The sequence below is a fragment of the Dipodomys merriami genome, unplaced genomic scaffold (assembly GCF_024711535.1).
Source record: "Dipodomys merriami isolate MVZ:Mamm:240054 unplaced genomic scaffold, mDipMer1.0.p SCAF_403, whole genome shotgun sequence".
Classification (NCBI taxonomy): Eukaryota; Metazoa; Chordata; class Mammalia; order Rodentia; family Heteromyidae; genus Dipodomys; species Dipodomys merriami.
In genome coordinates this window covers 5,386-31,878 of record NW_027205638.1, presented here as the reverse complement: position 1 = coordinate 31,878, position 26,493 = coordinate 5,386, and the positions used below count along the sequence as shown (strand labels likewise).

Sequence of the window (26,493 nt, the reverse complement as noted above, 5' to 3'; positions counted from 1 at the left end):
CAAAACAATAACTTATAATTTGTTATAGAACTAGAAATTTGGAACTGGAAAAAGCAATATTGTCCTCTTGAGAAATTCACTTTCACCCTCCATAACAGTGAGAAAACACAGACTCTCCACAATATCCACACTAGTGTTTTATTACTCTGAAGAACAATAGCATGGTCTACAAGTTAAAAATTCATAACAGACTCATGAGTAGTAAATAGAAAACAGCATGTAGTAAAATCATTTTGGCATTACTCATCCAAACCCAAATGCTTAAGAATCATGTCTTAATTTTTTCACCAAAGAAACTAGAAATGGAACTGTGATTCTAGTGCTAGAATTTAGCCTTGAGAAAAAGTAGTTAAGGAATGTGGCTAGGCTTTGAGTTCAATCTACAAGACTTGTACCCACACACAAAGAAAATGTATTCCCAAATATGTATTCTTTCAGGTTTTCTGAATGTTTCATGAACTTGGGGATGAAAGATGATGAGACAGATTTTATTCTTGTGTACATTTTGTAATAAACAAGGAGTATTATCTTCCAACAGACCTTCCATTAAAGAAATGAATTGGAATAGTAATAGTGTTATAATGTATACATAGACCACACATATAGTGGAAGACTTTTGGGGAGCAGTGGAGAAATTGATGCTTTCATGTCCTTGGATTAAATCATGATAGTCCTTCCCCATCTATCACTACCAAACCAGCCTGGATGATTTGAGTTCAATCTCAAAGGTCCAGAGCTCCTATTCTGAGAAGTGTTTATTAAATTTCCTTGAACATCCATTCCTCAATATAAAAGACACAAATCAACGATTTCACTATCTTAATACTTTGTCAAGCCTGGAGGTAATTGATACCCATCCCTTTGGTCCAACCCTGAATAATATGAAGGGGCATCATCCCTACTCTACACAATGAGAGGATGAGAAATGTTGACTCAGTGAGTGGTTTCCCCTTACACCTAGCTTAATTCTACCATGCAGGATTTCTCTATAATTTATAGAGGTTTCTGCCAAAGGTTTCCGTATATTGGGTTTCTTTTTTGTGTGAGTGCTCTAATGCTGGCTGAAGGTTCATTTCTGCTTGAAAGACGTCCTCTAATGTTCACTTCACATTTTGTCTTGTCTCTAGGTCTCTGAAATATGTAGAGAAACCTCTGAAACTTCTGGCTAAATATTGGTCTACATTTATTATACTCACATTTTCTCTCCTTTTTATGTTCTTGGATGTAATGAGGACTGACTTCTATTAAAAATTGCATATTTTTTAGACCTGTTAGTTTTCTTTTCTCCTATGTGATTCAGTTCTCTGATGAACACTGGGCTATGCTGTCGAAGTGGGATTTTCTACATTGGTATTATTCATACCTTGTCTTTCTTGTCTGTGCTCTATAAACATCCCTGCATGATTACTAAGTGAAGGACTTTTTTGATACTTGTTTCGTTTTCTCCTGAGTGTTTTCTGATGAAAATTTAACTATGACTTCTCGAAAACTTTCCACATTTTTTTCATTCATAAGATTTTTCTCCTGTGTGCATTCAATTTGGAACCATGAGGTATGCCTTCTGGCTAAAAGGCTCCACATTTGCGACATTCACAAGGCTTCTATCCAGTTTTGGTTCTATCATGCAAACTTATTTTTCTTCCAGGTGAAACTTTCCATAGTTATCACATTCCTAAGGTTTCTCATGTGTGTGGATTTTCTTATGCTTCCTGAGGTATGAACTCCGGATGTAGGACTTTCCACATTTGTTACATTCATAAGGTTTCTCTCCTGTGTGTGTTCTCTGATGAATAGTAAGTTTTGACTTATGGTTGAAAGACTTTTCACACACATTACATTCATAAGGTTTCTCTCCTGTGTGTGTTCTCTGATGGCGAATAAGGTGAAACTGCTGTCTGAAATACTTTCCACATTTGTTACATTCATAAGGTTTCTCCCCTGTATGTGTTCTCTGATGGACAGTAAGGTGTGGTTTTAATCTGAAATACTTTCCACATTTGTTACATTCATAAGGTTTCTCTCCTGTGTGTGTTCTCTGATGAACAGTAAGGTATGACTTACGGGTGAAAGACTTTTCACACACATTACATTCATAAGGTTTCTCTCCTGTGTGTGTTCTCTGATGAACAGTAAGTTCTGACTTACGGATGAAAGACTTTTCACACACATTACATTCATAAGGTTTCTCTCCTGTGTGTGTTCTCTGATGAACAGTAAGTTCTGACTTACGGGTGAAAGACTTTTCACACACATTACATTCATAAGGTTTCTCTCCTGTGTGTGTTCTCTGATGAACAGTAAGTTCTGACTTACGGGTGAAAGACTTTTCACACACATTACATTCATAAGGTTTCTCTCCTGTGTGTGTTCTCTGATGAACAGTAAGTTCTGACTTACGGGTGAAAGACTTTTCACACACATTACATTCATAAGGTTTCTCCCCTGTGTGTGTTCTCTGATGGCGAATAAGGTGAAACTGCTGTCTGAAATACTTTCCACATTTGTTACATTCATAAGGTTTCTCCCCTGTATGTGTTCTCTGATGGACAGTAAGGTATGATTTTAATCTGAAATACTTTCCACATTTGTTACATTCATAAAGTTTCTCTCCTGTGTGTGTTCTCTGATGAACAGTAAGGTGTGACTTACAGGTGAAAGACTTTTCACACACATTACATTCATAAGGTTTTTCTCCTGTATGAGTTCTCTGATGAACAGTAAGGTCTGACTTCTGTCTGAAATAATTTCCACATTTGTCACATTCATAAGATTTCTCTTGTGTGTGTATTCTCTGAAACATATTGATGTATGACTTCATTCTACATGAATTTCCACATTTGTTACATTCATCAAACTTCTGTTCTTTGTCAGTTCTGTGATGCCTTCTGAGACCTGACTTTTGAGTGGAAATTTTCCTACATGCTTCATATTCATAGGGTTTCTCTTCTGGTGTTGTTTTAGGTTTGTCAGAACTTAGTTCTGACTTCTTAGAGATAGATTTTCCACATTGCTTAAACTCATCAGGCTTCTCTGGATATTTCCTCTCAGGTTTTGTAAGGTGTAAATCCTTACTGAATGATTTCTTACATTCACTACTTGTATAAGGATTCTCTCCTGTGTCTCTTTTCTGAGGCATAGTGACTGGAAACCTCCTTCCCTGACAAAGTTCTTGGGCAAGAAGAGCAGACTTATCATATTCTTCTCTATATTCATTATGGTTAGAGGTGGAATCTCTGACGCAAACCCAATTATGTGGAAAGAATATCATCTTTGAATTTAATATCTTCTCTCCTCCATATTCAAAATATGGACCATCATAATTTTGACTAAAAGCCTCTGAATATCTAAGCGATTGTTTAACTACAGGAGAAACACCAGGCATATATGCAGCCGGCATCTTATCAGGCTCACCGTAGGGGAGCATGTTCTGACACTGAATGAACTCATCCGTCATCATCCTTAAGGAGTTCTCATCAGTCCTATTCAGATCTGGCTTCTGTTTTGAGGTCAAGTTAGAAGTTGTCACTAATCTCACTCTTTGCTCTATTGTGTTAATATTTCTGACAGCTATGTCACACAGACATTCATCTGGACCTTCCTGGTAAGTCTTAATCACATGCTTCATTTTTTGAACATCTAAAATGAGTTATATAAAGAAGAAAAAATAAATAAATAAGATCCAAATACTCCTTAATATAAAGGTAAAGACATTTTTCCCATCTTAACTGTTACAAATTTTAAAATATTAAAGTAGGAATTGATTTATGAGAAATAAATTTCTTTCACCACAATGTATTGATTAAGAAAGTAATACTCTTCCTTACACCCTTTTTTGTCATGGGGCATGAACTCCAGGCCTGGTGTTGTCCTTCAGCTCTTCAGCTCAAAGCTAGCTCTCTACCATTTCAGCCACGGCAAGACTCCCAGGTTTTTCTGCTTATGTGGTGCTGAAGAATCGAACCCAGAGCCTTATGCATGCAAGGCAAGCACACTACCACTGAGCTACTATAATCAAGAACTCTGATAACAACAGATGCTGGAGGGGAAATGGACAGAAGGGAACGGTACTGCATTTTTGTTGGCAGTGTAAACCTGTTCAACCACTTTGGAAAACAGAATGGAGACTCCTCAAAAGACTCCACATAGAGCTCCCTTATGAATCAGCAATCCCACTTATGGGCATTTACCCAAATGATCACAAACAAGACCATACTAAGGGTACCAGCACAACTATGCTTATTGCAGCATTGTTTACCATAGCTAAGATAAGGAACAAACACAAATGCCCCTCAGTAGATGAATGGTTCAAGAAAATGTGGTATATATGCATAATGGAATTCCATGCATTCATCGGAAAGAATGATATGGCTCCATTCGTTAGGAAATGGAAAGACTTGGAAAAATTATATTGAGTGAAGTATGCCAGGCCCAAAGAAACAGGTCCCATGGTTCCCCTTATTTCAATAACTAGTATATGTCTGAGACAAGCAGAAACGGTCAATAAGTTGATGTTAGGCCAAACGAACCCCAAGATAAGGACTCATATTTTTTTCTTTCTTGCTATTGTTTCTAACATATATATATATATATATATATATATATATATATATATATATATATATATATGATATTTCTTTGTTGCTTTATATGTCCCTCCCCCATAGTATAACCCCTGTTTTTACTGTGTTTGATGTAGGTATAATTTGTGGAGGGGAAGGTGGACCCATTCCAACAATGAGATGTACAAGACGTTATGTCAAAAAATGAACTTTACAACTTTGGCTGGGGCGGGGGGCTGGAGGGGAATGATGGGAAGGGATGGTAACGGAAATCAAAGGAGGGGGCAACAATGCTTGATAAGAAATGTACTCATTACCTTTCCCATGTACTTGTAACCCCTCTGTAAATGATTTTCACAATAAAAAAAGAGTAACACTGACAGTTTATGATGGAAAATGTTTTTCTGTGTTTCAGGTATTTCTTTTGTTTATGTCAGAGGAATTATTTATACAAATTACTAAACTATTTACTGCTAGCTTTTTAACCTGTATAATTTAATATGTATCATTATTCATTTTTTCCCAAAAATTGATTTGTTTGATCTTAGGGGAATAGATGCTTTGTATTGTTTTATTTTCTTAAAATAATTTATATATTGTGCTACTTTACTTCTCAAACATTAGGAGAACAGTATTTTCTAACTTTGGAGATTGTACCATTTTTATACAAACCTTTGCTTTCACCTGAGAATAAAGTTTTATAACCACATTTCTTCAGTTATAAGTTCTCACTGTGAATTAAGTATCTTTAGAAATTTTAAATTTGTTTCCCTCCATCTTAGACAGAATCTCATCAGACTTTTAAACCCTCAGACTCATGAACTAAAGCCACATCAGCTCACCACCTAGTTAATCATTCTCTCTAGACTGAAAGCTTTGGTTCTGTATCCTGGCCTCTACCCTCCATATCCTTATCAGAGGATAGCAGCCTTGGCATAGTCATTTGCTATACCTGCCTAGTCCTAGTTTCAAAGAAAACTAAATCTCATTTTTCACATTTCTAATTTTCTTTTTTCAAAATAATTTCCACAAGAGAAAGAGTTGCTAACTTTACCATTACTGCCCTACACAGTTCAGTGTGCATCTACATGCATTTTTGATTCACAAGTCTAACACAAAGATCACCTAGTTCTCTGCTACACGTGGGACTCAAGGGAATTTGGAATATTATTGGTCAGTACATAGCAAGACAAATTTACCAATTTGGTTCTGGATCCAAGATCATACGCAAGATGCTTTAACTCACCTGAGAAATTCTTGTCTGAGGCTTCTCTCATATATGACTCTTCATCTTGCTCCAGCTTGACAATCAATTGAGGTTTAGGACCAGTGTGCCCTGTTAATAAGAGTGAAGACCTATTGCTCATGCTGTGTCAAAATTGTTCTAAGTTTTCAGATATCCTGTTAACAAGGTTGCTCCCAAATCTTCTTTCATTTCTCACTGGCTCCATGGTTGAATCTCCCTTAGGTTTGAATTAATTTTGCAGGTTGTGTGACTTGAATGCAATTCGTTTTCTCAAGGTTAGCATTCTATTAGTTTGAGTTCTAGCTCCACTTCCAGTTTAAAAGTGGTTATCTTGAGATAAGAGTCTCATGGAGACTTCACTGGCATTTTTTCTTCCAACTGAAAGCCTCAGATTTCAGACTCCTAAGAATTACAGGCATGAACCACTGCATCTAGTACTAGGTTTGGATTATAAATACTCCCTCTAATCTAGTGATTTCCAGTTCATGCTTCCAATAATGTTAAATAGGTATGTATGTATGTATGTATGTATGTATGTATGTATGTATGTATGTATGTATGTGTTTTCTAGATTGTATATCTACCCACAATAATCACCTCAAGTTTGGGAAGACAGTCTTCTCTTTACGGAAGACAGTTTGGAACTTTTGTCATACTGCTGATTTGGATTCTTGAACAATGAAAATAAAATTGCCTCTGAATGTATATAATTTACCTGTATATAATCTACCTTCATTCGAAACAAGTGACACTTCCCACAGACTGGAAACTTACATCCAAATAGCATTGAAAGTTCTATAAATATTCACATATCTACTAAAAACAAATCATTTTCCAGGCACCAGTGGTTCACACCTGTAATCCTAGTTACTCAGTAGGCTGAGATCTGAGGATTGCCATACAAAGCCAGCCCTAATAGGAAAGCTGTGAGATACTTATCTCCAATTTAACCATCACAAAGCTTGAAGAGGCGCTGTTGCTCAAGTGATAGAGTGCTCACCTTGAACTGAAGAGCTGAGGCACTGTACCAATGCCCAGAGGTCAAGCCCCACTTAACTTTTCAAGTTAATGTGATATTTTTGGCTTACCTAAGGACACCAGCATGCTATAGGTTTCCAGCATCACATCTCTATACAGGGTCCTCTGAGAAATATCCAATTCCTGCCACTCCTCCCAGCTGAATTCCACAGCCACATCATCAAATGACACCAGCTTCTGTAAGGGCAGATTCCATCAATCCCTGAGTCATGAGAACACCAAAGCTAGAATTTCATTCTGCTACATGTCTGCTTTTGTATTCAGAATGTGGTTGGAACTTTCTGTTATTTATAAAATGAGAGAAAATATAATCAAAGTAGAAATATTTGCCTCTATAGTAACTTGGTAATTATGCATACAAAATTTTTCTAATACATCAGAACCCATTTCTGGTTCCAGCAATAAAAACAAGAAAACAGTTCTACGAAGCTAATAACCTAGCAAAACAACAATAAGTATAAGTAGGAGTCTGAAAGTGTGTGTTTAGCTTATTTTGGTAATATTTACTACATATCTGGGTAACAATGAAGTAAACAAATATTTTCTGCATTTTCATATTCTGCCTCACTGACAATACTATTTAGATTTTCTATTAAATAGTGCACTCATAAACAGTCACAACATAGTCATTACATCATATGGAATACATAACACATTAGTAGATCTAAGAAAAGCACAGCATCCAGTGAATGTTAAAAGGAGTAAAATTACTCAAAAAATAGTAAATGAATGATTTGGCTCTCATAAGATTTGACTTAGTTTTCACAATAAAACATACGATGTTAATCATTTTTGTTATTAAATTTCTAGATATAAAAGAATGGTCATAGATAGCCATATGTTTCCTTCATATGTAAAAACGAATTGCCAGCATGAATCTTTGTGAACATTGACTACTTCCTACCACACCAAATACTTACTTATTACCAGAAAATGTTTCTTAATCAGCTTTGCATTTTAATAGGCTAAGGATGGATGTAAATGGATAGAGGTTTAAGGAATGCTCAAGATGATCTCCAAAAATGTGAAATATGACCACCACAAGAAGGATAGAGAATAAAAACTATGAATTGGGACATGATCTAAAAAATATAGTAGTTTTAAGAATTAGAATAAAATACAGCACTAATTTGTTGTACAGCATCTAAAAGGAATACAGTAATTCGTGACAATATCAGAGGTGAATGATAACTAACACACAAAAAGAAAATATATCTATAAAATGTTGAAAGAAAATAGACTTTAATACACAATCCATTGGGCAAAGGGCCTCTTCTAACAATATAGATTGAAGGTATTCCTAGGGAAAGATAATGCATTATTAACACATCTTCATTTTAAGTGCTATAAAAATTATTCTGTGGGGCTTGGAAGGTGGCTGGCTCAGTGGTAGAGCACTTGCTTTGCATGCCTGAGGCCCAGGGTTCGATTCCTCAGCACCACATAAGCAAAAAAGAAAAAAAGCCAGAAGTGGCGCTGTGGCTCAAGTGGTAGAACCCTAGCCTTGAGCTGAAGAGCTGAGAGACAGGGCCTAGAGCCAGAGATCAGGCCTAACAACCAGACCAAAAAAAAATTATTCTGTATCAAGAGAAAAATAAAAATAGCTAACATAGATCTACACAAAGGACAAAATTATTAAAAAGGTAAATGTGTAGGTAAAGGAATGGTACATGTGTAGGTAAAAGAATGTATAGAAAACATTGCATGCAATTTCTCTTGTGAAAAGAAAACTTATAGTACCATATTCATAATTCATAAGGAATTGAAATTCTATATACAAACACATAAGTGTTTTAAAAACAAAGATTGTGAAACCTGCACATGGATCAATTAATTTTGTACTTGCCTTGGAAATATGGGGGTCTGAGTTCAAAGAATTATTTCTACAAAAATGTAAAAGGAGAATAGAAAGGTTATAAATTCCATTCAATTCCATTGAAAAGTAACTATATTATGCTATATGCTACTACTATGATAATATTGTAAAGTTTAATGTTCCTAGTAAAAATGCATCCAGCAAGTTAATTTCCTTTGTGTTCCTACCAAAGAATCCCACAGGGTAGAAAGTTAATTTTCTTGCAGTACTATAGTATAACAATTTTCCTGCACATTTTACCTCTGCTGAAGCTCTATGCTTCAGCCTGAGAATGGCCTTTGTTCTTTACATGAAATGTCTGCTTATTTCTGTATGAAGAATATTAATAAGACCATTTTAAAAAAATCTTGCAGTCCTTGCATATTTTGAGTTGCACAAATTCAATGGAACATAGAAACAAATCTTTGAAAAAGTAGGGCACCTGTATTAAGCATACAGTCTTATTTTTATCCTATGAACAATGCAGTATAACAAGTATTTACATCAGATTTAATTTGTAATTGGTATCAGAGGTAATTCACAGTGTACAGGAGAATGCCTGCAGCTTATATGAGAGGTGATTTACAGTTAATTTGAGGTGTGTGCAGGTTACATAGAAGCAAAATAAGAAATAAATATGAGACAAACAAATATTAAATAGCAAAATGTTCATCGAAATAAGACCATATTTATATTGTAAAATATAGTAAATATATAAGGCACTGTCTGAAATGAACAGAAGAAAGAAAACGTAATGAGCAATCCAAAGTCATGGACTAGAGAGAAATAAAAATTTAAAAAAATATACAAAGATACCATGAGCAAAAGTTAATGATGAAAAATACAAATTGGGATAATATGTAGGAAATAAGCATCAGCCCCAAATGTATGACCACAGATACAGATAATTGCTAATAACAGACAGATTATACATTATGATAATAAAAATTTATGCTGAAAAGCAAAGTGTACAAAGACATGTTTAAAAGACCATGCAGTTTTAATACTTTAATGTACCATTACTATTGCAGAACTCATACTCCTCTTACTAACTGATATAACAACCAGACAAAAAATCAGCACTAACATACACATGGATGCCATTTTCTTAAACTTAAAAAAAAACACTATGGTGTTACATTTATCAAGACACATATTCCAAGATTAAAAGTAAATCAGAAGACAAATGATGTAGAAACCAATATGAAAAATTAAAGTTATGTTATAAATACATGAAAATTAAAAAATATATTTGCAGTATACTATGAATGAAATAAACACAGGGAAATTACAATGGATCTCAAAGAAATGTATTCCTTCATTGTGATTTATAGAATATTAAATGTAGCCTCTTTCTTACTTCACCTTTGAAATAAAAACAAATAGTTTGGGGCTGGGAAGATGGCTAAGTATTAGAGTACTTTCCTGCCATGCATGAAGCTCTAGGTTCCATTCCTCAGCACTACATAAACAGAAAAATTAAGAAATGGCACTGTGGCTCAGGTGGTAGAGTTGTAGACTTGAGCAAATCAAGATCAGGAATGGTGCCCAGGAAGGCTCCAAATTCAAGCTCTAAGTTTGGCAAAAAAAAAAAAAAAGGTTAAATATATATGGTGTATTCACATGGATATCTTCTGGAGAGTGGGGGAAAGCCAGAGAACTAGAAGGAAATGGGGTAAAAAGTGCATCTATGGAGGTCATTAGGCACTGATGAAAGTAAGCTATATAAATCATGAGTCAAGATGGAAGGGAAACATTGGGAGAGAGTGAGGGTATGGAAGACACAGCATGACAGGAAATGTACTCAATACCTGGCCCAAGAACTGGTAGTCTCTCCATACATCACCACTATAACAATAAATTCAATTTAAATTTGAAACAATTTCTTCATGGAGTTGTGTGAGCATAAAGTTAGTGAAGAAAATGTACCACAGTTAGAAGAACAGCTACAATTATTAGAAATAAAATACATCACTTAATTGATACATGAAATACTGGAGCTTAGGTTGAATTTTAAATATGCTGTTAACAATAATCTAACTTCATTGTAGTATCCAATTAACTGTTAATGATAAATATTCAGGTAAGTAAAAACAAAACAAAACAAGTGCTTCTGGCTCAAGATGCTTATCCTACCCTAGCTACTAAGGAGTCTGGAAGCCAGACAACTGGGTAGACAACTCAAATGAAGCAGCTAATCAACAGATTGGAGGAGGTGTGGCTCAAGAGATAGTACCAAAAAAGAAATTAAAGCACAACTTAGGAAGTGGAAAAACCTACCATGCTCCCGGAATGGGAGAATCAACATTGTGAAAATGACAATACTTCCAAAGGCTATCCACAAATTCAATGCAATACGTATCAATAGTCCAACCTCATTCTTCAATGAAATAGAAAAAGCAAGCCATAAATTTATATGGAACAATAAAAGACCCTAGATAGCAAAAACCATCCATACCAGAAAGAACAATGCTGGTAGAATATCACTACCAAATTTCAAACTGTACTACAAAGCCATAGTAATCAAAACAGCTTGGTAATTGCACAAGAACAAACTTGAGGATCAATGGAATACTGAAGTCCCAGAAATGAACACACAGACCTATATCCACCTAAACTTTGAGAAGGGAGCTAAAAAAATAGAATGGAGGAACGACAACTTCATCAGTAAAAGGTGGTGGCAAAGTTGGTTCATTACAAGAAGAAAACTAAAGCTACATCTCTATATATCACCCTGCACCAGAATCAACTCCAAAAGTAACAAAAACCTCACATTCAAAGAAAACACCCTGAAAAACATTACAGAAAAGAATAGGAGAAACTCTAGTGGTACTTGGCACCAGCCAAAATTTTCTTAATAGAGACCCAGAAACACAACAAATCAAAGAAAGATTGGACAAATGGGATTGCATGAAACCACAGAGCTTCTGCATGCAAAGGACATTGCTAACAAGATCAATACAAAGCACACAGATTGGGAAAAGATCTTCACTAGGCATAAAATGAACATTGGTCTCATAACTAAAATATACTTAGAACTCAAGAAATTAAATCCCCAACAACAAATCCTCAGAGAAACAACTGCCCAATAAATAAGTGGGCTAAAGACATAACAAGAATCTAATCTGAAGAAGAAAGAATGGCCAAAAGATATCTTTAAAAAAAATGCTCAACTTATAAATATGTTAGAAACAATTACAAGAAAGAAAATACATTTGAATCCTTAACGGGGTTCATTTCGCCTAAAATCAACTTATCTGATCGTTTCTGCTTGTCTCAGACATATACTAGTTATTTCAAGTAAGGGAAATCATGAAACCTATGTTTGTTTGGGCCTTGCTTATTTCACGTAGTATAATTTTTTTCCAAGTCTTTCCATTTCCTAACAAATGGAGCAATTTCATTCTTAAAAAAATACAAAAACAAAACAAGGCTCAATTCTCTAGTCAAAAAGAAATGCAAATTAAGACAACCCTGAAATTCCACCTCACCCCAGATAGATTGGCTATAATCAAGAACACTAATAACAACAGATGCTGGAGGGGATGCAGACAGAAAAGGGAACCCTACTGCATTGTTGGTGGGAGTGTAAACTTGTTCAATCACTTTGGAAAGTAGAATGGAGGTTCCTCAAAAGACTCTACATAGTGCTCCCCTATAACCCAGCAATCACACTTTAGGGTATTTACCCAAAGATCACAAACAAGGGTATACTAAAGCTACCAGCACACCTATGTTTATTGCAGCTTTATTTACCATAGCTAAGATATGGAACCAACCTCGATGCCCCTTAGTAGATGAGTGAATCAAGAAAATATGGTATATATATACATATATATATATATCCATATATACATAATATGCATTTATACATATATACGTGTGTGTATACACGCGCACACACACACACACACACACACACACACACACACACACACACACACACACACACACACACACACAATGCTTTTCTATGCCTCCATTAGAAAAATGGTATCACACCATTTATTAGGAAATGGAATGACTTGGAAAAACTTGTATTAAGTGATGTAAGCCAGGCCCAAAGAAACATAGGTCCCATGGTCTCCCTTATTTGAAATAACTAGTACATGTCTAGGACAAGCAGAAACGGTCAAAAGCTATGTACATATGACCATATAAGATGATATGAAGTGAAATGAGCCCTAAGACAGGAACCCAAGTGGTTTTTCTCTTTCGTGCCATTGTTTTTAATGCACTTTTATAATGTACTATGTTATTTTTTTTGTTCCTTTGGTATGTTCTTCCCCCAAGGTATAACCCCTGTTTTCACTGTATTTGTTTGCGGTACCCTGCATCTTGTATATACATTTTTCTAATTTGGGGATAGGAAAGGAAAAACCAAAAGGCTTAAATAGGGATACAAGCTGACTCATTGTAACAATGAGATGTACAAGGCACTAGGTTGAAAACCAACTTTGCCATTTGTGTGAGGGAGGGTGAGAGGGGTTGCAGATGTTAGGAGGAAAGAAATGGTAGGGAAAAAACAAAGGAGCAGGTAACAATGCTCCATAGGAAATATAATCACATAACTGTAACCCCTCTCTAAACTATTTTACAATGCAAAAAGATTTAAAAAAAAAAACAAGTAGTGCCAACACTGAAGGAGGAAGCTGACAGAATGTGAGGCCTGTGAGTTCCTGTTCCAACACTAGCACAAGAAAGGCACAGTGGAGAATGAGGTAGGTGTATCCCATCAGTTTTGAATTTAGACACCAAGCATGCAACACAACAAACCTTCATCTCAGACATAAAGATAAAAGGGGTAAGAATAATTTCAATTCAAAGAACCATGTCAGCAAAGGAAAATTGATCAGTAAAACAAACAAGTTCCCAGATACAGCATTTGAAAAATGGTGAGAGACAGATGGAGAGAGGGGGACTGAAAGAAAAGAAGACACAAGGAGGAAAATATATAAAAAGTGAGAGAAAGAGAGAAATGATGAAAGCTTATGAGTAGGAAACAGAATGAAGAGAGTAAATAGAGAAAAAAAATCTTGTGAGGACACCTTAGAAAAAATACAGAGGGCTTTCTAGGAAATATTATCAGGTTTTATGTAATCAAAGACCAGGAAGACCAGAAGTATGTATGGAGAGTAATTTAATTACATATATCTTACTAAATAATCTCTAACATTTGAAGTTGTGTGTATGACCACACTATTTCAGAAACTCCAGTAAAACCTCTTTAACATAATTCAACATTACTAATAAGGAGGTGATCTCTGACAAGTTGTCAGCAAATGTCCACTTTACATGACAAGTGACCCCCTCAATGGCATTGAATCACAAAACAAGTGTGACTACTTTATCTCATATCAGAAAACTCCAAGCAAGTCTGCCCTCAATAAGACAGATTGTAACATTTTATAATCTACTCATTCTAAAAACCATCTTTACCTGATTTAGGAGCAAGTTCTTGAAGCTGAATCTTTTTTTTGTTTTTGTTTTTAAATCTTGGATAAACTTAGCTTCCTAAAATGGAATGTAAAAAATGAGATATAAAAAGCAACTCACCAGAGATCCTCTCATTCTTTCTTGCTGTTGACAATGAAGAGAAGATTCTGGAAGCATGGCTTGGAGAAAAGGCAATTGACATAGTCAGGAAAGAACCTGTGTGATTATGCCCAGATTTTCCTGCTCAAAACATTATACATGGAGTGAAAAAGCACAAAGCCTTCTTATGGGCGAAGAATATTGGATGTCTCAAGTAGAGTATTAAATGCTCCACTGAAGATGACTCCACAGTCCATTAGTAGGTAGACAAACAGTATTCTAGGTTAATATACATACAGAATTCATAAAAACGCAGGTTCCTAAAAATAATTGAATAATTAAAACAAAAATCCACACCTTTAATACTACTAGTTATTAAGGAAATATATTTAGGGTTGTATGAATTATTTTTCTATTCATTAAAATGGATCCTAGGACTCCATTGAACTTTTTTAAAAAAATTATTGTGAACATACTGTACAGAGGAGTTACAATTACATGGGCAAAATAATGACTACACTTCTTATCCATCATTGTAGCCTCCTCCTTTGTTTCCCCTTCCCAACACCTCCTCCCCCGACCCCCTCCCACATCCTTTCCCCCCCACCAAAGTTGTAAAGTTCATTTTCGACATTACAACTGTACGTCTCATTGTTGCAATGGGCCCAACTGTATCCCTCTTTAAAGGATTTGTTTTTTCCCTTCCCCTCCACAAATTATGGCAACATCAAATACAATGAAAGCAGGTGTTATACCGTGGGGGAGGGACATACAAAACAACAAGGAAATAATCTCATAAATGTGTTAGAAACAATTGCATGAAAGAAAAAAAAAACATTTGAATACATATCTTAGGATTCATTTCCCTAACATCAACTTTACTGACCTTTTCTGCTTGACTCAGTCACATACTAGTTATTTCAAATGAGGGAAACCATGGGACCTATGTTTCTTTGGGCCTGGCTTACTTCACTTAATATAATTTTTTCCAAGCCTTTCCATTTTGTAACAAATGGAGCAATGTCATTCTTTCTGATGGAGGCATAGAATTCCATTGTGTATATATACCACATTTTCTTGATCCATTCATCTACTGAGGTGCATCTGGGTTGGTTCCATATCTTCGCTATGGTAAATAATGCTGCAATAATCATAGTCATGCAGGTAGCTTTAGTGTGGTCTTGTTTGTGAACATTTGGGTAAATGCCCAAAAGTAGGATTGCTGAGTCATAGGGGAGCTCTATGTGGAGTCTTTTGAAGAGCCTCCATACTACTTTTCAATGTGGTTGAACAAGTTTACACTCCCACCAACAATGCAGTAGGGTTCCCTTCTGTCCGTATCCCCTCCAGCATCTGTTATTAGACTTCTTGATTATAGCCATTCTAACTGGAGTGAGGTGGTATCTTTTGCACTCTGTCTTATTAATTTATATATTTAAACTCCATGGAGAGAATATACATTATAACTCAATATTAACTCACGCAAAATTGTACAGGAAAATGTATAATACATATTACTTGTATTATAATATTTCAATAATGGTTTTCAAATGGCATAGTTCTCTGCATCCAAATTCTTGGAGCACCCTTGAGCAATAACTTGAAATTTGTCATTTAGCCTACTTTATGTAATCAGTAAAGGTTATGTAAATGCAGGTTTGAGAAGTCCCTAATGGTCACTTTCCTAAACAATTCTGTGAAGAATTGTGGCCATTCTCTGGGAGATAAAGGGCTTAATAAAGATGAAACATGAAATATTAGTCATAGGAGTGACAGAACACCAACCACCCAATCACAGAAAGAACCAGAAGATTAAAATCTTATGTTGCACAAATAATACTAACACAAAATTCTAAGCTGAGGACACCCCAAAATACAGATTTATAAAACTAAAAAATGATTTAAATACCTATATGCTTTTTCTTATATTTATTGTTTGGCTTTTACACAGGAAATGCTACTATCCAGAGGATTTTTTTTACACAACTATATGGAAGAGAAACTCTTTATATAAAATAACAAACTTTACAGTGACATATGAAATATGAAAATCTACTCTGTAAACTTCAGTTAGGTCGTTTGTGCTAAGAAACAGTATGAATCACTAAAAAACAACATTTGTACATTCATTTTGGATTGTTCCACGTCACAAGAATGGTTTCTTACTTTTAAAAAGTTACAAGAATTTTCTGTAGGCTAATTATCCATATTCCATTACTCAAAACCACAAGTGTTGTAGATTTCAGGGTGGGATATTTTCTTTTTGTTTTGGGATTTAGAGTATCCTCCTTAAATTTAAAGTCTGCTATTTCATATTATTTCATTACAAACATAATCTATGTTTAAAAGAGTTTATTTTGTAACTGGGCTCTGGTGGCTCATGGTTGTAATCCTAGCTACTCAGAAGTTTGAGATCTGAGCACCACAGATTGAAGCCAGCTGGGGCAGGAAAGTCTAAGAGACTCTGATCTCCAATAAACTACTAAAATAACTAGAAGTGGAAATGTGGCTTAAGTGGTAGAACATTATGCTGGAACAAAAGGAGCTCAGGGTCAATGTCCAGTGCTTGAGTCCAAGAACCAGGTCTAGCACACAAAAAGAGCATTTTATTGTATTGTATTTAAATTCTATTGAACAATTGTTTTGGAATACATATTTAGGCAGTCTCTCATTTTAAATGATGTAAATTAGGCTTAATAATCTAGTGGAGAAATTGTAACTTGTCAAGGACAGATAAAGTGGAGAATATCCATGCCAGTAACATTTTAAGCTAGGAAAATCCATAGGAAGTGCAAAGCATAAAAGGGATCAACATGTTTCACTAACATATTTTAAAGGAATGTTCAAGCTTCATTGACTTCAATTTCCATGAAGAATTTCTTAAGTGAAATAATACTTCTTCAAGCAGATTGAGACAAAATAGAGAACACTACCTAAAACCTCATTATACGTTACATCTAAAAAACACACCACTTTGAGCAAGAAACAGTACTTTAATATCCTTCTGTAACACTTCATGACAAACACATTCTCAACTGCAGGTAAAAACCAACGCTATAACGCTACTATCATTATATCCACAGGTGAGACATTTGAGAGATCATATACAAGAATTGATAATGTGAACAGGCTGAATAAATTAGTAAGAACAGAGATAGATAGTTTCACTTGTGACAATAATTCCTCCACCACAAATCACAGCCCCATGTCCCTTCTGAGCACTAGGTTCTGACTGATTCCTCAGGCAAGTTCATTCCCCCTCCTACTAGTTAGTGTAAACCTTCCAACAGCATCAAGTGATTGGGAGAGTTAGAGGAAAGAGTACCACCTGAGTCTTGTGTTCTAGGAAGTAGAACCAATCTTTGCTAAGGCAAGGAACCTGAAAACATGTTGTCCTTCCTTTGCCTTTCTGCCTCTGCTCTGTAGGGCTTGTCAGAGTTGACAAGGTATCCTCCTTCAAACATTGCTAGGATTCATTGCTTAACTAAAAGAAAAAAAAACAGGACCATCACACACTACTGTAATATCTCATGTAGACCTGTTGCTTGAAAGGTCGTGTACAAACACGTGTGAACTAAAGCCAGCAGTACTAAGAGAGCTAACAATGCAGGAGAAGAGTGGAGACACCTCTAGGAGAAACAACACAGAAACCCAAAATACAACTGCAGTATAAATGGAGTCAAATCAGGCACACCCCTCACAATTTTACTGCAATTGTTACCATGCTCATCTTACACCTGGGCAAAGATAATAAAGTCACGTGTTAACAGCAGAATTTCACCGTCATGGAAATCTAAATGCACACTTTCTCCTATTCTGAAGAACCTCCCAACTAGCTGTCAGAACGTTGCAAGCCAGTTTCTGACACCTGGAGTCACAAGAGTTGTGGCAGCACAAACTCTTGAACCCTGAAGAAATCATTAGCCCCATGCTGGATGAACACATGGAGGATCAATTTCACCTTGTGTTTTGTATCCAGCTCGCAGTTCCTACCTGATATTGGTTCTGCAGCCTGAGATCCCTTCAAGTTACACCTCCCAAGCTCCACTGAAGAGAAACCTTCTCCACTGAAGAGAAACCTTCTAGCAGCAAGCCAACTGGAAAGGAACTGGAATTTGCAGGCTGGAAACACCCACAGTGGGTGGGGAGGCACATGCGCAGAAGGATCTTTGTCCTGCTTTAAAAAAAAATAGAGAATACAAACCCTGCACTTTCAAAGGATCTGTGCTGCAACATAGACTACAATTCCCACAATGCATGGTGCCACTCTGAGAGGAAGTATTTTCCATCAATGCTAGGCCCTTTGTCTTAGGACTGCAGGGATGCATAGGAAGGTTTTCTCCTGCTTGCACGAGCATAGGTGAGTTTTTTTTTTGTTTTTAAATGAAAATCACTATGTGTCTCCTGAAACATTGTTAGAATATCCGAGAAATGGACAAGTATTGGAAGCATGAAATAAGTTGGCTTTTTAATTCTTAGATCTACTAATGTAATTGAGGTTATGAGAGGTTAGCTTTTGAGTTCTGTTGAATGTAAATTACACCTGATTTCTTTACATTTTGGAATAGCTCCCTGTTCAATATAAATAGGTATTCGCAGGCACTAAACTGATTCTTGGTCATTTTTCATGCTCTAATGTATACACTGCAATAAACTAGCAGAATTGCTAGATTTACAGCATAATCCTTGCACCATGTAAATTTTTTTTAAAAATCTAATAATTTCCCAGAAATGCCCAAATTTCATTTTTGAAATCTTAAGTCGTTTCTGGCTCTTTCCAAATTTTTCCGTTATTTTAAGATTCTTTTCTTTTAATTTCTTTTCTTTTCTTTTCTTTGATGTTCATTGTTGCTCTTGTGGCTTGAACTCATGGTGTTCCCATTACCATTTCTTAAACAATTTGTTCAGCTAAATAGTGAAACGCATCCTGTGGGTGGGAGGAATGCTCTTAGAGCATGCACCTCACCACCATTGCTGTTCAAACAGATGGTGGTTTGGGGAGATCGGTGGAATGTGGGTGAGGTGCAAGTGTGAAGTGAAGGGTAGGTCTCTGTGATGCTTGATTGCTTGCCCCAAACCAGTGTGTTTTTGTCTTTGTTTGCATGCCCTATTTCAGTGTGAATTTCTCCCTCTTCTATGATCCTGAAAGTTCCTCTCAGTCACTCTAAGCTATCTCATATTGTCTTCCCAGGTGTTACCCATTAGACTTTGGAATAAATCTTTGTTATCCCAGGTCCTGAGTGTGGGAAGAGACAGGGGCCACTTCTAGAAACCAGGCTTGTGTCCTGACCTCTGACATTTGCCACACAGTCAGGAATAGTCAGGCATTATTTGGGACAACACAGTTCCTTTACTGATAATGCAGCATCACCAGAGAATTCCTAACTTCCTGGTGAAAGCTCCCTAGGAACTTGTCTCAAAATAAATGTGTAGGCCTAATCGTTCCAGGCCCAGTGATACACATATAGTCCAAGAACTTCTAAGGCTGAACAGGGAGAATCATTCAAGTTCAGGAGAAGAAGGCCATTCTAGGTAACATAGGAAGACTGAATCTCAAAGAAACACAAGTATAGCAGTTCTTTCCCAGAGACTCTGGGTTTGATTCCCAGTACTAGAAAAACAAAACTAGCCTAATGCACACCATTTTAAACTAATAATACATCTCTTTTATTGCTGAGTGCACAATTTCCAATTTTTCTTTCTAATCACCAAGCATGAAACTGCAATTTTATAAAACTGCTAGATGACTGTCGAGGAAGAACATACTTAGTTTCCTAGCTCTGTGAAGATCCATGAGAGTAGAAAGCAATATTAGGGCATTTCTTACCTCATTCCAATGACATCAAAGACATGTTGCTAGTGCTCATTGATTTGCTAAGCTGGTCATCCATCTTGACAGTGGTCATATTGCTGTTGGCCTTAGCAATTGCTACCCCATTTTCTTCAAGTGCAACTTGATTGCACTGAGCAGGATTCTTTCCTTCATGCAGTCCTGCATGAGGAATTAAAAACAGAAAGCTCCATTATTACCCCAATTCCTTTTAATTATTTTTTCAATTCCAGTCCCGCAAATGCATTTTGTCTTTACCAATGAATAGGTCCATGCCTTTTAATGATTTTTGTAATTAAAAAATTTTCATTGTCCTATGACAACACAATTTTCTAGGGAAAGGCTAAAAATTGAAGAAAGACCCTATAAGCATATTTACAATGTGTTAATTGTTACTTTCTTAATGCAACAGCCTCTCTAATTTCTTTCCATCCTAACTTACTTGAGAACCTACAAATGGATGGAACTCAGTTTAATTAACTATAAGAACATGAGTCTTGTTATTTATATTACATCTGGGGCCTAGTGACCACAAAAGGTCCTTTGGTAAACTATTAACACTCATTGCATAAATAGTGAAGCAAAAGAGATTTTTTTTGTTACATGAAAAACCTCCCCAAGTTTTTCAGAGAGAAGCAAAAGTACCAAATGTAGAACCAGGAATAATTACTGATGGTGCTGATATGTCAGAGAAACTATTCACATCAAGGTGAACTGTGTTTTTGGTTTATGACTGAACTAAATTCCTTTCGTTTTGGTCCCCTTCTTTGTAGAGATCTTGATTTCTTTGGTTTTCAATCCCAAATAATTTAATAATTTTACTGATATCCCATCTTTGAAAATGGATCTCACCTCTTTTGTGTGCCTGTTAAAGGCCCAGATATTGGTCTTGGGTTCTTTTCCATCATGGCTTCTTTTGAGATGAGATTAGTCAGAAGGGCTAACACTTGTGCAAAAGAGCTGAAAAGTTTACAGGTTTTATGAAGGAATCTGGGTGGATTCAATTGACTGGGTGAGTTTGTACTGATTTATATATAGCATTGATTTTATATTTTATGTTAGGCAAATGTAATCTTACTGCTTACACCAAAGCAATATATGTGTGTTTATATACATAAATGTATGTCTATATGTCTGACTGTCTTCGACATAACTGCAAACTTTTATTTTAAAACTATATCGAACTCAAGTAATTGGTATAGCTGGTATTTCAAATAAAGAAGGCAGATATTTTTTGCCTCAGACCATCAGTATTTATTGAGCATTTACAGTGTACTAGGCACAATAGAACATACAGAAAATATTGCCTGCTCTAGAGGATCTTACATTCTGTAAGAAAAAACAAATGCACCTTTTCAAATGGCATTTTTGTTTGCTGTTTTCTGTTATGTACCAAGGAAATATTCTGTAGGATGAGATTTAGGTATAACAGCCTCATCATTATTGCGAGAAGAAAGATTTAATGGCAAAAATGACAGACAGACCATTTGGGATAGAGTTTATAAGAGATACACAATCTCATCAACTAAGGTAAGATGTGCTGCAGTAGAGGATGTTGGAAATAGAGTATGGGATGCAAGCAAAGGAACAAGGGATCTTACAGAGTATGTAGAGCCAGAAAGATCATGTGGCCATTTCCCAAGTACACAGCCACTAAGACAAGTGACAAGGTAGAAGGCTTAAGAAAAGAAGGAAGTCCTATGCACCTGATAAACAGAATGACCAAAATCGAAGGCAAACTGTACCAAGAAATTCTGAAAAACCAAAACGGATTAGGAAGCATAGAATTTACAGTTAATGCTATCCAATGTCATATGGGCCAATTTTTCACTCCTCAAGGGAGAAAAAAACACTTTTGCTTTTGAGGTGAGGGGAGAATGGGGAATATGGGAGGTATTTGGTAGTTACATTAGTATTTTTGTTGTTATGATAAACTTTGCACTTTAACTCAGTAAAAGCCTATTACTTGCCAAAAGGGACTAAGAAACAATTTTCTAATAATGTACAATTTCCTTAGAGGAGATTCAAACTCAAAAGAAAGATTTACATGACAAATAATAGAGAAAGTAGTTGAAAAGTCCATTCAAAAATGTTTTATTCCACTTAAATGAACTTAATACATGTGTTCTTAACAATTATGCTTGATTGTTCATGAAAATTTCAAGACATTCAACAAAGCAGGCCATCATCTTATTTCCCCGTTAATTAGTTTTATTTTACAACACATGTGTTTGAGGCACACAGCAAAAATGAAAAAAAATCACAGAAGGAAAATTAATCTAAAAATAAGTTAAATACATAGGGTTTTTTTATTGTGAAAATACTGTACAAAGGGGTTCAATAACATGGACAAGATAATGAGTACATTTCTTATCAAGCATTGTAGCCTCCTCCTTTGTTTCCCCTTCCAATCCCTTCCCATCCTCCCCCCATCCCCCAACCCAATCCTGCTCCCCCCCCCACCAAAGTTGTAAAGTTCATTTTTCCACATAACATCTTCCACATATCATCTCATTGTTGCGATGGATCCACCTGTATCCCTATTTAGGCAATTTTTTTCCCTTCCCCTCCACAAATTATACCAACCTCAAATACAGTGAAAGCAGATGGTATACCATGGGGGAGGGACATACAAAGCAACAAAGAAATAATCTTATAAATTTGTTAGAAACAATCACCTGAAAGAAAAAAGCATTTGAATACATATCTTAGGGTTCATTTCCCTAACATCAACTTATCTGACCTTTTCTGCTTGACTCAGTCATATACTAGTTATTGCAAATAAGGGAAACCATGGGACCTAAGTTTCTTTGGGCCTGGCTTACTTCACTTAATATAATTTTTTCCAAGTCTTTCAATTTCCTAAACATAGGGTTTTTTGTTTATAGCTTTGCTGAATATACATGAATAGTCAATACCAAGCAGTTCATTTTTACTACACCTTTACTTTTACATCAGTTCTTAGGTTGTCTAAAACAATGAAATACAAATAAAATGTGTAGCAAAAATAATTTTTGAGCAAACAGCAGGTAACTTCACAAATATTGGAATGTGAACTGTTTCTGCCCTTATCCAGAGTTAATTGGGTCACAACTTTGTCTGAAAGAACACTTCTGGTACTGTAGTCAAAGGTGTGCTCACTGAAATAGACTCTTCCACAGAAATACATGATTCCAACTTGGAATAGCCATGGAATATTGTTTGAGCCACAGCCATACAAGGGCTCCAAAACTTCATAATACCCACAATAACTACAACTGTGACTGGAAACAATTTCCCTCTTATTTCCCACCAGTACAAACCAATATGTAGGAAGATTTCTTTGCTTAGACATGGAATCAGTTTCAACACTGGCCCTTGTGAAGTCACCATGAACCAAAGCACATGCCAAACATTTATAATATTTAAAAATTCCACATCATCATACTGGCCATCTCATGATGAAAACCGATAACTCACTAAATGTTAACAGGCTCTACTCTCCTAATATGAAACAAACAAACAAAAAACACATGGTAATACAGAAATTAAAATAGAAGTAACATAACCCACATAAAGTATAAAGTTCAGCAATGACTTCATCAAAAGCTGTGTTTTCAAGAAAGGAAACTTCCTCTCGGGAGTTCAGAATCTCATAATAGAACACTGAGAAGTTAAGGGCCAGACACAATCTGATAGGATGCACTGGTTGAATTTCCTTTTTGCTGATCTCAAAAACTTCTTGGTATGCTTGGTGTGACTGATTCACAATTCCTTTCTTGTCATCACCAGCAGCAAACCTCAGTCTTGGTAGCAGTCTTTCTTCATTCTCAAATAGGAGACTTTGCTCTCTGCTTGTGGAGCATTAGGGATCAAAAACTTTCCCAAAAGAGACAGTATATCATTGCAGATCTCTTAGCTTGTTCTCAATTCTTTCTGTGTTCTCAGACAATCTGCTGATTTTTTCAGCATCTTTTGCCTTTTGCTCAATACTTGAAACTACCCTCCAAGAGGACCTATGGGCTCCAATAAGCAGCTGAGAGAAGATTCCTTTCCTCATTAGGTAATTCAGCTTCTTGCTCACTTACAGACTTGATGCAGGCTGCCATGTCAGCATTTCGCTCAGCCTGCTTGGCCATTTCGGCCTTCTGCACCATGTCATTTCTTTCCATGACTGGATGTTCTGTGTCCTGAAGGTGGAGGAAAGACAAGGGGTCATTGGTCTCTGGACGGTGGCATAAGCAGAGGTGAGGCTGAGACTCTGTCCCTAGATCTCACAGCTCACAGGCTCCAGCAACTCTGCAGACATGGGGCTTCTTCAAATCCAATTTTATTGTTTTTCCATGTCACCAATATCCTTAATTCGCCCTGAAAATTTCACAACAGTTAAAGTCCATTTTGCTTGCTGCTCATTTTTTGTCATTTTAAAATGGTTTCATATCCAGGCCTACTAGTAGCGTGTGAATGTGGGATTTATTTTTTGAAACAATAAGGCCTATGGCAGTGTGTATGGTGCCAGGTGTTCATTCGAGGATGACCTCACACCATGATGATATGATGAATGAAATCCTCCCTTCTACACCAAGTGTCACTCAGAGCCAAGAAGTTCACAATTGTGAAGAGTTGGGACATGCTCAAGTTCCTGTCTAAAGTCCCAAGAAATGGGAAATCTGAACTATTTATATGGATCTAACTTCATACAGAGTTTCTGAACACTACTTTTACACATGAGATGCTCAATGTTAGTTAATCTATATTCCTCATCTTTTAAAAACATTCTGCAATATTTTTCTGTTGTTTAAATGTGCAAGAAAATTCCATTAAATTACTAAGTTTTTATTTAATGTTCTGTGATGAATCCACTTTTTAAAACATTTTTCTAGGGCTTGGAATGTGGTTCAGTGGTAGAGTGCTTGTCTCGCATGCATGAGGCCATGGGTTTGATTCCTCAACATCACATGAACAGAAAAAGCCAGAAGCAGTGCTGTGGATCAAATAGTAGAGCCCTAGCCTTGAGCTGAACAGCTGAAGGACAGCACCCAGGCCCAGAGTTCATGCCCCACGATCTACAAAAATATATATACATATTTTTATTTAAAATGTCATAGTTTTCCAATGTAGTTTTTATAAATATCTTGGAAGAGAAAATATAACAGGGGGCACCACTTTATTACCATTATCAGATGAGAGGACTCATGATACAAAATAAAACAATGTCAGAATCTGAAGTGTGGCATAAGGAGTAGATCATGAACATAAAAGCCAAGAATTAAAGCATCATGAGTTTAAAGCTAATTACCAACATAAACAAAAGCAAAGGTAAATATAGTAATAGAATTTCATGACACAGAAATAATGCATCATATTTTTGTGTTGAGGTCCACATAGAGAATGTTAGACATGGAAATCCAGAAATTTTAGGTGGGTTTTCAGAGTACAATGAGAGAGAAAGAGAGTACTGATAACTTTGTCCCTGTGATTTGGAGGATCCTGGGGAAGTGATCACAAGCAGTGTCATCAGGAGAGTGCAGTGGATAGTCGATGATGAAGGGAAAATAGCTTGTGTGGTTCTCAGTGAGTTAGGGACTATGGCAGAGACTGGGTATCTACAAGGTGAAAGGATCCTTCACATTCATCCCAGGGGACCACACATAGGAAGGCAGGCACAGGAGAAAGATTATTATAAGGTTTATTAAAGAGGCCATAATGTCCTGGTAGCGGGAGCACATGGTGTTTTTCCCTATGCAGATAGCAGGAGGGTCTGTGGCAGGAAGTGAGATAGGTGGGTATTCAGGTGGGTCTGGGAAGAGAGAAGAAGGGAGCAGCTGTATGGCTGGAAGCTCAGAGCTGGAAGGAGCCCAGGTCTGGGTGGAGCTGAAGACCAACGGCGGGCATAATGCTTACATTCCCCAATTTGCTGATTAATATACATAGGGGAACCAGGCCGGGGGATATGGAGGTTATTTCTTCTTGAGCAACTTCTGTAAAGGGGCAAAGTAGTCAGGGGCTCCTTCTTTATTGCCCACCCAGTTACCATCCAAGAAGCGTCTGCTTGACTGGTTGGTAAAGGTCTTTTTTTCCATGAAAATAGTTATCTAAAATTCAAGACACATTGAATAAAAAACAAAGTTGCTGTTCAGGCAAAAATTGCTCTTAGCAGCCCAAGAAAGAAACAAGCCAGGAAGGCTTGATTACCCGAAGACACAAAGCATGGTACCTGACTCCTGGGATCCTGGAGGGGGGAGATAAGACTTTTTCCACTTTAGGATTATAGTAGCCTGAGGAGGGAGGTAGCAGAGATATTTAAAGGTACCAGAGTCAACAGATGTCATGGGCTCTTTCGGCTACTTCCTGCTGGAGAAGTGAAGGAGTCACTGGAGCTGGGGTCATTAGAGTCCAGCAGGGCAATGTAAATGATGTCTCCAGTTGCCTGTAGTAACAGGATAGCCAT

At 36.4% G+C, this 26,493-nt stretch overlaps 1 protein-coding gene across 1 annotated transcript; it reads right to left on the bottom strand.

The window, feature by feature from the left end:
• Positions 1–1,672: 1,672 nt before the first annotated feature.
• LOC138806660 (zinc finger protein 182-like) lies at positions 1,673–26,493 on the bottom strand. Its single transcript, XM_069992080.1, has 6 exons — positions 26,391–26,493; positions 25,673–25,842; positions 24,131–24,232; positions 18,227–18,410; positions 5,806–5,895; positions 1,673–3,636 (listed from the first exon to the last, which is right to left on the bottom strand). Exons 1-6 carry the CDS (start codon positions 26,491–26,493, stop codon positions 1,673–1,675), a joined length of 2,613 nt encoding a protein of 870 aa, XP_069848181.1.

Coding starts and splice junctions, on each gene's coding strand:
- LOC138806660 (XM_069992080.1), bottom strand. CDS start 26,493: ATGGCTATCCTGTTACTACAGGCAACTGGAGACATCATTTACATTGCC. Junction 24,233..25,672: donor TGTGGTCCCCTGGGATGAAT/GTGAAGGATCCT, acceptor CTCCACCTTCAG/GACACAGAACATCCAGTCAT. Junction 3,637..5,805: donor CTCAGACAAGAATTTCTCAG/GTGAGTTAAAGC, acceptor AACTCATTTTAG/ATGTTCAAAAAATGAAGCAT.